Source organism: Chaetura pelagica, unplaced genomic scaffold, assembly GCF_000747805.2.
Source record: "Chaetura pelagica isolate M959 unplaced genomic scaffold, ChaPel_1.0 scaffold288, whole genome shotgun sequence".
Taxonomy (NCBI): domain Eukaryota; kingdom Metazoa; phylum Chordata; class Aves; order Apodiformes; family Apodidae; genus Chaetura; species Chaetura pelagica.
In genome coordinates, this window is record NW_009954190.1 from 1,267,570 (window position 1) to 1,279,419 (window position 11,850).

Below are 11,850 nucleotides of genomic sequence, written 5' to 3' on the forward strand. Positions count from 1 at the left end.
TTATTACTTTAGCACTGTTAATGAACTGAATGTTTGTACCAACATAAACTGTATAGAGAAATACTGTTAGGAAATGTTAAATATATTTTTATTTCAGCCCTTAAGGGTAGCTGCTGTTTTCCCCATTATCAGTGATGGAAAGGAGAAACTGCAACAGGCTGTACTGATGAGTTTTTTAAAAAAATAATCCTTGTTTATTGTTTTAAGATTTGAATTTAAACTTCTGTTTTAGTTTTCTAATAAGGAAAGATTCTTCTAAATAGAAATTGGTAGGTTTTATGCTACAGAATTTTGGCATTGAGAACAAAGGCCACATTGTGTGTTAATTACCCTATTTTTAGAACATGATCACGGAGCTCAAATCAGTAGCAGAGACAAACATGCAGATATAATTCAATCCTGATTATAAATTGTAATTCTGTAGTCCATTTTCTTCTCTGTATGGAGACTGTTTTTGCTGCAAGAGCAAACAGGCACTACCTAAAATACAGTAAGATGCTACAAAAATAGTTCAGTATTTGTTGACTGAATCTTCATTTTCCGATTTAAAAATTAATGAGGGGGAAGCTCTAAAAAGTGTTTCCACATGAATGAAAGCAAGCCCTGCAGTAACTAGTAACACATTCCTGTGATCACTCTGTTTTGTTTTGAAGAGTTTGAGATTTTCCCATCACGTAACTGGAGTTCTCATGCAAGTTGTAGAGCACTTTAGAGCTGAAATGTGGGAAATATGTTCATGCCATTACATGTATTGCATAGAGGCCTGCAGCGCTAGTGAAATAGTTGCGTTAGCAAATGGCTGAAGTTTGGTGCTTTCACCCCAAGAGTTATTAGGAGAAGTGAATTAATACTACTTGAAGGGGAGAGAGTAGATGGTTACAATTCTGTTATGTTACTTGGTTCAGCGTTATCATGATTGAGTGTTTTTATCATCTACTGCCCGATTCCAAATGTTGCAATGGGTTCACAAGGTAAGGTGTGCAGCTTACAGTTTCACAGTAACTTCAAACTTGCCAAACCCTACTCATGAGTTGTTACAAATGATAATTGCCTGTGGTAGCCTTCATCTCCTGACCCTGCTGTTGCTTGTGCAAATGCAGGTCTAGCCCTGTACATAGAAATACCTAGTGCTTTTTTTAAAAAAACCTTCACAGCCATTCACATGTTGCTGCTGAAAGGAGGGGGGTATGCATAGCCAGAGAAGAACCACAACAAACTTTCCCAGCAGCATTTGCCAGTTATATTTGCTTTAGCTAACTGGGATTGGAAGATTGTTCAGCTGAGAAGTGTTGTGCTTCCTTTATGAAGGGGGTGTATCTCTCTTGTGGTGATGTGAGAGCTTCTCATCTTGGTCAATTTATCACATACACATAACTAAAAGTTTTGAGGATGCTTTGTGAAACACCATTACTCATCTGAATTTCTTACTCTTCTCTGCTTCATCCAGAAGACCTTACTCAAGCCTCTGTTTTCCATATGTCTCCATGTCAGTTAGCATTTCTGCTGTTGACTGCTTGACTTTTGCACATACTGGATGAGTTAGTGCTTGCACAATGAATTGCAGAAAAACAGAGGGGTCTGAGTTACTGTAAGGGTCCAGTGACACCTTGTTTTTTGTATTGAGGAACCTGCATTCCTTGCTTTCTTTGACCATTAACTCCTTAGTCTCTTTATCAGGCCTTGATAGCCTTTATATTAGTACTATCTTGTTTATTAAATGCTGCTGTTTTCTGTGCTTGTATTTGGGCAGACAATCTTAATTACCTACTTGAGATGTGAAAAATTAATTTTGTCTTTTATGCTTTCCTACATTAACAGTCAGACATACTTTGTTAACAGAAGAACTTTGAGGCACTAATAAAAGAAAATTCTCTGGAGAGTTCAGTAGCTGATAATGTCTTTCATCAAATATGTGTGGCATGTTCTAGCATAGGACTACCCAGCTCACTTAATTGAGATTGATTTATTTTTTTTTGACCTTCAGCCTTCCTCAGAGGACATTTTTCCATAATATGAATGATATTATCTGTTTGTAACATGTTGCTTATCTGCCATGTTAATGATAGGCATGATATCCCCTTGTTTCATGACCAATTTCCATCCGAGTTACAACAGATGCTTCATGAATTTGATCACACAAGGGAAAAGGAAATACTTTGTCTTCTGCTTGAGTCCCTTTTGAAACAGCATTTTTTAATCTGATACATTACTCAGTTTCTTGTTTTTGAAGAGAAGCTCTTAGTTACTACTGAACAGTGTGATTCTTATGTAACAATTTGTCTACCTGCTAGTTGGTACCTATCATAGTTTCTGTTAACAGTTGTGAAATTATTGATTTTCTTTTTTGGTTGTAGTTCCAAAAAATTTGAAGTGTGTAACTGTGCTATGTATTGTGCACTTTTAAAACAGTTCACCCAGTTCCGACATTGATGTGAATGAAACTGCGCTATGAAGAGCATACGAGCTTTTTAGATTACAAATTTCTCTTGGTGGGTTTGAGCAAACTACTCCAAACATTTATTTTGAACATGTACAATGAAAGAACATCCTTTGATGGATCTGTACACTACTTTTTTTTTTTTTGTGCTGATTATGTAAATAAAAATGTTACAAGTTGCTTTCCTGAAATGCTAGGCAAGAACATCAGTTTTAAGTAACTTCCAGTCAATATTATTGCTCGTGAGTTTCCCAGTCTGTAGTGAGAGTTGAACTTGACTGGCATGATGTCATTTGTCTGGCACCTTTGGTTTCTGCTTGCATTGCAAATAGTTTACAGGACTTAATCCGGATATTTTTTTCTATGCAACTAGCTGTCCTCCAGCTGGACCTCTCTCTTCACTGACATCTGACTTAGTCCACTTAATTTATTATCTTGTGTTGAGCTTCTCAAGCCCACATAGGGCTCATTTGTTTTAGGTATTTTCTGTTAACATTGCTTTCAGTTGCCCAGGGATTGCCAGAGACGGAAGGGGGTTGATATGCTGTGGACAGGATGACTTACTTGCAGTGTTCTGGATTATTGACCGCTGAGGAAATTAGTTTGGGCAAAAGGGTTGATTTCCTTTAAAGATGTGAGTAAACAAGGCTTGGCTTGGGTGCAGTATTCTCAAAAAGCTGATTTGTGTCCCTTAAACTACTTGAGAAATTTCTTCTGCTTGCTATTGCAAGCTAATTGTGTGAGCTGTTCCTCTAGAGAAGGGGAAATGATGTTTCCTGACGGGGATGGAATGGGTACCCTGCATAGTATGGTATCCACAGAGATGCTGAACAGCTGAGCTATGTTGGCAGGCTGCCAGCCTTAGGGCTTGTGAGAAAAAGCTGTTGTTTTGCTAGAGGATCTGTGTCTCAGGAATGTCTTGCCTCCTTAGCTGACTCCTAATTCACCTCCCTGTGACCTGTCTTCCTGAGGCCGAGCGGATGTCAGGGTAATCTAATACTGGCATACTTACTTGGGACACTTAAAGCTGACCTTCAAAAAGGAAAGGCTTCTCACCAGAGCATTTGTGTCCTAGCTGTGGCATGGCTGTTGCTGCTGTGCAAACTCAGACAGGTTTCTGTGCAGATAAAGGCAGACTGGGGAAAAAAAAAGGAAAGACTGGGAAGGGCTAAATACTTAGTTTGTGTTTGTCTTCACTTGAGAAAAATTAATTGATGAAGAAACAAAGAACCTCTGAAAACTTGACACTTAACTAATTGGCAGCTTGAGGATTAACATATGGCAATATAATTATTAGTAGCTGCATGTATCAAACTACTTTTCTTAAACAAATTGACAGGTTAAAGGGATGAAGTGTCCTTTAAACATAATGAAAATAACATTTTCATACTGTTTTTGTAAGATTTAATTTTTAAGGGAATTTTGCTGATTTTTAGTAATTTATGCAGGATACACTCAAAGCTGTGGCTAAGCTTGTGCTGGATTAACAGTCTCCCCTCTCTGTTTTGAAAAAGAACACATTCCTTGTGATGGCAGGCAGGCTTGAGATCAAGCTTAAGTGACCTGTATTGAAGAGGTTTTAAACTTTAGCCTTTAGAAAACTTGCACTGTAGCTCGCTTTTTGTAGCGTGAACTTCTTATACATTATCTCTAAAGGCCTGTAAAGATAACTGTTTCTTTTCCTCTAGCTGTTTTTACAGTGAGCAGCAAAACATTTTGAGTGAAGCCTCTGGGCACCTTAGTATTTGACCATAATGCAGTGCTACTAGTTGAAGCTGTGTAAGTAACAGGAAGATAGGATATTTTGTAAATAAGGAGGTCATTTGCCTGCTGGCTTTTGAAGAGGGGAAAAGGCTACCCTTTATTGGTACTCATAAGCCTTTTCTTGCAGTCAGGAGGCCTAGATTCTAAATAGTAGCTCAGCCCAAAGCAATCACTTAAACACTACTGAAAGAACACACCAGCTGTAGCCCAGTTTGTTATAATCCTGTACTGACAACTGGTGAACTGGTATTCCCTAGGGACTACTTCAAGGAGTAATAACCAGTGAATGTTACTTGCTGCTCACGGGCCAAGGTGCAGCTGCTCTTCATAGTCCTAAATGCATCTGTAAAACAAGCAGGGAAGGATAGCTACATCTTTCTTTTGGAAAGCTGAGTGATATGAGTACTATATCCAAAGATTTAGTTTTGAGGAGATACTGCAGAATAAATACTGCAGTGATGTGTGTTAGTGTTATGATATACTCTGGTACATACTGTATCTGAAGCTATCTGATACTAGATAGAACCTTGTACTAGGCATTGTGCAAAAATAGTGGAGGCTGTTTGCTCTTACAGGAATGCATTTTTTCAGTGCTTTTCTGCCTCTACAGTTTTTTTAGCAGTAGAATTGTGTTTGCAAAAGAGCTTATGTTTTTTTAAAGTAAATTACAAACTAAATGTGGTTTAACTATATATCCATGCTAGTGGGTTGCACAGATTAGTCTAAATGTCTGCCAACATAGCTCTATTGGCATAGTGCCTTGTATCCTTCTCACACAAGAACTGTTGTCTACAGCTGGCAGATGACTGTCATGACAAACAGTTTGCAGTATCTCCGCAGTTTGCAGAAGAACTCTTCCAACTGCAAATGTTCTGATAAAGTTGTGTGAAAAGTGGAGAGAAGATTAAAGGATGAGACATGAGAAAGACTGATGCAAGGAGAACAGGAAAAATGGGATGAGGCAGATAGGAACACACTGGAGGGAAGCTCTGATGCTGACAGCTGCTTGATAGAGTCTATTTTAATTTCCAAAAATCTTTGAAGAATGTTACATACAAAGTCTTTGAGGAAATTGGGACATAGCTGGAAAGGATAGTGGTTGCATGGATTGTTTATAAGCCTGGAAGCAGTGGGTAACTGCCCTGTGAAATGAGAGAGAGAGGCAGATGCTGAACTTCCACAGGGTTCTGTTAATGAGATAAATGCCTTCCAGTGTGGTCCTAAGTGATCCTGGAAAGAGGGGTGAACAGTGAAAGCATGAAGGTTGTTGCTGGTGGTGGTTGTTCAGAATGGTGAAAACAAAGGCACATGGGGGAATTCAGGAATACAGAGACTGCTGGTGAAACTGTGCATCTTGTATTCTTTTGTGTAGTGATGACTACCAGACTACCAGTCTTCTTGAAAAGGTTCTGCATGATGAACAAGTTAAGAGGAAATGTGCAAGGAAAAAGTTGTAGATTTTCCATAGGTAAAATCTTTTCCAAATCAGAAATAGTGCTAATTGTTACATCACTCAGTAAGTACGGAGACATCTAAATGTGAGCGGTAGTATGCTTTCAGTTTCCATAGGTCTCAGTCCATGCTGTCTTTTGAGAATGGTATCCAAAGGAGTCTCTTTAGAATTATTATATAGGCAGCTTGCATCCATGTGTAAACCCGAAGTCGGAAGACAGGCAAATGTGATCTGAATGCTGAGAAGCTTAAAATTAGTTGAAAATGTTAGTGGAACTCCTAAATTTCTTACTGATTTGTTAGATGTACTTCTGATTACAATAGTGCTGCCATTCTATTTGATAGCAAATACTGTATTATTTTTCTGAGATAGACTGACAAGTAGTTGTTCTCTAGTATTTCAGCATACTAGGGAATTGAGCCTTTTTGATTACATGCAGTCTCCTGACTTTATTGGCACTGAAAAAATTGTGATTCTGAATAAAGACATCAGTTACTTCCTTCTCATATACTTATTGGGAAGTAGTTATGACACCAGAAAATTAATTGTATTTACATAGAGCGTATGAGTTAATTTTTTAAATTTATATTTTAATGTGTCTCTTCATATTGTGTTTGTGATCTTGTGTTACTTTGGACAGATCAAATGCAATGTTTGTTTGTTTTTCTGAAACATTTGCCTCAAATGCTTCGACTAAAATTCTCATTGGAATGCATTATCAGGAGGAGTTGAACTTCCTGAAAGAAATTTGGATTAATTTAGCATACTGGGCAGCAGATAAAATGGGGGCTCTAAAGCAGTGGCTTTTAAGCTTCCTATTCCAGAGGATTATTCTTGGTGCTTGGTGTTTCCTAAATCACTAGACCTAAGACAGCAGTAACAGGACAGTGTTTTCTTGTGTGTGGTATTGTCTCTGACTTCAGGCTACCCAAAAGATCTTTTTAGAGACTAGACATTTTCAGTACTGTTTTGCTGGTGGAAAATTATTCATTTTGTATTATACTTGAAAACATAGCTTGTTACTGTGGTACTTAAGAAAATTCTGATCATTCAGACATGGAAATTAGTCATGTTAAATAGCTTGGCACCTGGCATAATTTTTTTTTTTTAAATGTTCCAATTCTCTGGTATTGTGAAGAACTACTTTGTTTGGTTTTGTGAAGTTGGGATTAAGAGTAAATCCACAAAAATGCATCTTTAGTATTCAAAGAAACTGATTTAGATGTAAGTATCCCATCTGCAGTTAAATGCTGGAAATAAGTAAATAGTTACCAAAAGGACTCTTAACACCCTTTTTGCTTATATTTTGATTTTTATACTTAAAGACAAAACTAGTTTTAAATCTGTAATATTAGAACAGTTCTGATACAAAAGGCAACATGGGATTTTGCTGGTACTTAAAAATTTATGAGTAGATCTTTTGGTTCTAAATAGAACCAGTTTTTTGTTATTTCTGTATGCTTTAGAGGGAGAGCTCAAGAAGTGCATGGGAGATAGACCACTCTTCAGACTAATATATATTTATCCTGTTTCTTAAAGCTGACTTGGTTTGTGTTTCTTTGCTTTTTAGTATGATGGTACTTGCCTGTGAACCTTCTGGGTGAAGTCTAATACTGCTGTTCTAACCTATTTATTTTTTTTTTTCCCTCCAGGGTTTGACATCTGTAAGAATGGCAGACATAGACAAGTAAGTAAAATCTGTAGGATGCTGAGGCTCTAACTGTGTTCTAGGTGTACTTTGGATGGCTGTAATCTCCAGATACTTGATAAACAGTATCTAGGTAGTGATCTTGGCACTGTAGCAAGATGTAAGATTTATAGCGTGTGGGATAAAAGCTTGAGTTGCTCATGCCAAATTGATTTGAAATCTTAATTGTAAGTAAATAAACTGGGGCAAAGTACTAGTAAACTTACCATGTTACTTGGGATTCTGGAGGAGAAAACCCAATAGTACTGCACATTACTATTGTTTAACTATATGTAATATTTTTTCCTTCAAATGCTCATATTTTATGGTGTTCAAAGTCTAGTTTAGGTGAACCTACCCTTGGTTCTCAAGGCCTACAGGTCTTAACAAAGAGGAAGTGTAGAGCGGGAGGCAGCTTTGACGTGTTGGTATGAACAGGAGCTGAAGAAATTATTTTGTAAAAAGGAATCTTCAAAATTCTGGAAAACTGCTAGTTCTTAAAACTGTTTTAGATTGTCAAATATGAAACTTGAATCTATGAAGACAAATTTAGCTTTGGTTGGCTCTTAAGGCTTCTAGTTTGTCATAGATCAAAACTGATGCAACAGTTTACTTTTACCTGTTTGATAACTGACTTGAGCTCTTTAGGTTGATTACAGTATTTTATTAAAATAACTTCTTGATCCTGTTGTTGAATATTCCTAATAGCAAAGAACAGTCTGAACTTGATCAACAGGATATGGAAGATGTTGAAGAAGTAGAAGAAGAAGAAACTGGTGAAGATGTCAACAGCAAAGGTAATCTGGAAAACAAGGGTTTCTAAGCAGCTGCATATGTTCTTTCCAGTTAATGTGTTAAAAGTAGCTTACAGATTAAAATAATGGAAAATGGTAAAACATAACTATTGATGCACAGCTGTGTTAAAATTCTGAAGCAAGGACTTTTTTTTCCAGTTGTGTGGTTTTTAAGTTACTTTCATTCACTCATTTTAGTCATGGTTAGTACCATCTCAGGCAGTGCACTGGCCACATGTAAGGGTGTATAATTGGAAAAGAAAGGGTGATTGTGAGTATGTGACTAGATTAGTTCAAAATTAACAGTTAAAAGCTTTTAAAATGTGAAGCTTTAGAAAAAATCATCAGGTGCATATATTTGTGTATGTCTCCTTTTTTTTGATCACTTGTGTGGCAATTTGCTGCTGTGTTGTTTCATTGTGAACAGCACAAAAAATAGGCTTAGTGTTACCACTCTAAAAATCAAGAAATCCTTCCCCCCCAACAAAAAACTTCAGAATGTGTCAGAATACTTGTTTTGTCTGTACTGTCTTACTTATGCTTTGTAGTTAAAGATTTGGGGTACAGATAGTATCTGAAGAGTAAGGAACCAAAATATCTATTTATCGTGTTTATCCAAAATATCTACATCTCTGCAATAAAACTACTTTGACTGCTGATAGTGCCACATCATGTGATTACTTGAACAGAGTAATTACACTAAAGAAAAGTAGGATAATTTTGCTCGAGTGTTTTGAGAACTGGATTGCAAAATTCTGGGGAACACACTGGTCAGCTGCAAAACAGCTTATAGTAATTAAATGGTAAGTATTCAGGTGTCCCAAAGGAACATAGAGGTGAATAATGTTTTTAGTGATTAATCCCAGGTACTGTAGATGAGGATCTGAGGGGAAATTACAGTGTAGGAATCTTGGAGGGATATTGGGTTTTATAAATCAGAAACATTTTTCAGCAGCAGTTGTTAATATTTTTTAACTTTCTTGCTTGTCTAGTTTTCTAGCATTTTTCTAGCATTTTTTCATGCACAGTTTTTCCTTAGGTTTTACTGATATACTTTAAAAAAAAATAAAAATCTGTATAATTAATTTTTTAAATACATCAGAGGTCCTTCTGTGGACATTAAGTAAAGCACTTGTGCTTTTAGGAAAAACCCTTTTTGAGGAAGTAGTGTTCATGGATCCAAGAACTTGCAAAACTGAATATGTGATTGGGTTTCAGTGCGAGGGGTCATTGGCATGCCATGTGTATGTTATATATGCCAGTATGGTATTAAAGAATAACTGGCAACATAACCAACAGGCACAACTGGGTAGGCTTTCTAGTGCATAGGAAAGACTAATGAGTAAATTGTAGATACATGGACAGGAGTGTTGACTACTGTGAGGTAGTACCTTTAAGAGGTGAGTACAATTTCTACTGCTAAAATATAAACCGATTGGAATAATTATGAGGAAACAAGGCTGCTTGTTTGGATGTCATTTTAAACTTCGATTTTCAGCACGTGACTTCAGAGGTAGGACAAAGAAGTTGAAGTGTGTGGATACTGTAGTGAAGGGCATAGAAATGGGAATTGGTATGCTATTTCCAAAAGCTTTGTGCATCAGGAAGGATTCAAAAGCTTCACTCTAATTCAAAGATGTCCTAAGAATGCTATGTAAACCTAGTATCTTAGAAGAAATGCAAAGCACTCGTGTGCCTATTTGTAGATGTTGAGGATAAGGGGGAAGGCAGAAAAACAGCAAAAACTGAAGTTGTGGAATTGGTTTCTGCAGGTTGAGGCACAAATTATGAGCAGAAGTAAATGAGTTGTTAATACAGATAATGAGAACACTTAGGCTAGAAGTTTGTGGTTTGTTTTTTCTTTTTAAGTGTACTTCTACCTTGTAGATTGGAAGAAGTTTCCCATTTGGACAAAGTGCTTTCTAAAGGTGATGTAGAAGATAGACTTCAAGGGCCTAGTACTGATGTTCTGTAGTCAATAATAGGTCAGACTATTCTACTAAAGCAGTTTTAAATCTAAGTCTGAAACGCTTGGTTTTTTATGTAAAATGGAATGAACTCTCCAGTTTTTATAAACTTTTTAAAAGCACAAATTCTTCCTTGCTTTTCCCTTATTAATTAAAAATAAAACCTGTTGAGGTAAAACTGATGCTTTTAGAAGCATCATATAAAACGTTCCCTTATTAAAAAAAAAGCTCAGCTTGCTGAATAGTGGCTATTCTACTCCAGATGCTGCTTCCATGTTCAGATTAGAATGGATTTGATCCATGCTTCCAAAATGGAGAGGTGTTTGAAATACTTTGCTTATGTTTCTTTCTACAAGTGTATACATAGAAAACCTACTGGTCTTCTGTAGTGTTTAAGTCAATTTTATTTCAAGATTAGTTGAAAAGATGCACTTTGCACTGACATGATTTTCTTTTTTATTTTAGCTCAGCAGTTGACTGCGCAGATGATGCAAAATCCTCAGATTCTTGCAGCTCTTCAGGAAAGACTTGATGGTCTGGTAGGAACATCAACAGGGTATAGCGAAAGGTACAGACAGGATTTGTTCAGTATGAGCAGAGGGGTATAAATGATTATTTTGCTTTCTCAACAGTATTGACTGTAAAATCATAGTCATAAACAATTGTTCTGCCCAGATAGAAAGAAAACTAATATAATTTGTCTGTAGTGTATCTCAGAATTGAAGAGTTTTCATTTGGGCTTTTATGAAGAAGAGTGCTAAAATGTTTACAGTGGCTGACCCTGTCCCCTGCAGTTAAAAAATGGCACACTTTTAAAAAATACACTCCTGATGCTTGGCATATCTTTTGTAGCTTTACCTTAATCATGGAATGTGGAAAATACTTGGAGACCTAGTGTCTCTAATATATAGTCTTTTTGTTGTTAGAGTGTAACCAGGAGCTAATAAAGCGAGGAACCTTGTGTCAGTGCTTCATGTGGTTTCCTTGTGTATCAAAACTTAGAACAACTGCTTGCTAAAATTTTCTTGGTTTGATCTGAATTAACAGATAGAATTTTCTGTCTCTCGTGTAATTCTGATTGTGTATGAACATTTCGCTTCATTCACAGGAACTGTAAAGCATACAGCTGTCTTGTTGTGGTAGGATCCTACATTGCTGTTGACTTGAACTGGGGCAGCTAATGAGTAATAGGCCTTACTGCTGCTGCTACTCCTACTCATACCACTCTCCTGTTAGATATGATAGCACAGAAGAAAAGTTCGTTAAACTAACAACCTTTCCTAATAACTAAAGTTGCAGGGTACCCAGGTTCTTTCTCTTCTAGATACTGTCCAGTATGAGCTTTCTAAACCAAATATTTTTCTTCTGTTTTTCAACAGATGTTCATTAACCTCTACTAATATTTCAGGTCCTTGATCTAAGAAGTGAACAAAAATGGTAACATTGATTTACATGGCATTCTTTTAGTCAGCTGCTCTCTAAGTTACTGTACAATCTCTTCATCAATTCCAAGTACAGTCGTGCACTCTCTTATCGCAAAAGCAATGCAGCTTGGCCATTGTTATTAAATGCTTTCCTAACTTGCCAGAACAAAAATAGCTGGGAAATGTGTGTAACTTTTTTGCACTTTCTCAATATATGCATGCTGACTTGACCATGCTTTATAGTTGCCTCTTACGTGTCTTCCCAAGTACTATTTTGAACTTCCTTATCTACAGAGCCTAGACAATGAGATGGCACAGAACTCA

The 11,850-nt window shown here is 36.8% G+C and overlaps 1 protein-coding gene across 3 annotated transcripts in view; it reads left to right on the top strand.

Annotated features, from left to right (window-relative positions):
- Positions 1-7,309: 7,309 nt before the first annotated feature.
- The window catches only part of NAP1L1 (nucleosome assembly protein 1-like 1), a 17,103-nt gene continuing 12,562 nt past the window's right edge, over positions 7,310-11,850 (top strand). For all 3 annotated transcript variants that reach the window (XM_010003066.1, XM_010003068.1, XM_010003067.1), the window contains exons 1-3: positions 7,310-7,341; positions 8,050-8,138; positions 10,568-10,670. In XM_010003066.1, the coding sequence (XP_010001368.1) occupies positions 7,325-7,341; positions 8,050-8,138; positions 10,568-10,670 (209 nt within the window). In that variant the 5' untranslated portion in view covers positions 7,310-7,324. The remainder of the gene's footprint in view (positions 7,342-8,049; positions 8,139-10,567; positions 10,671-11,850) is intronic.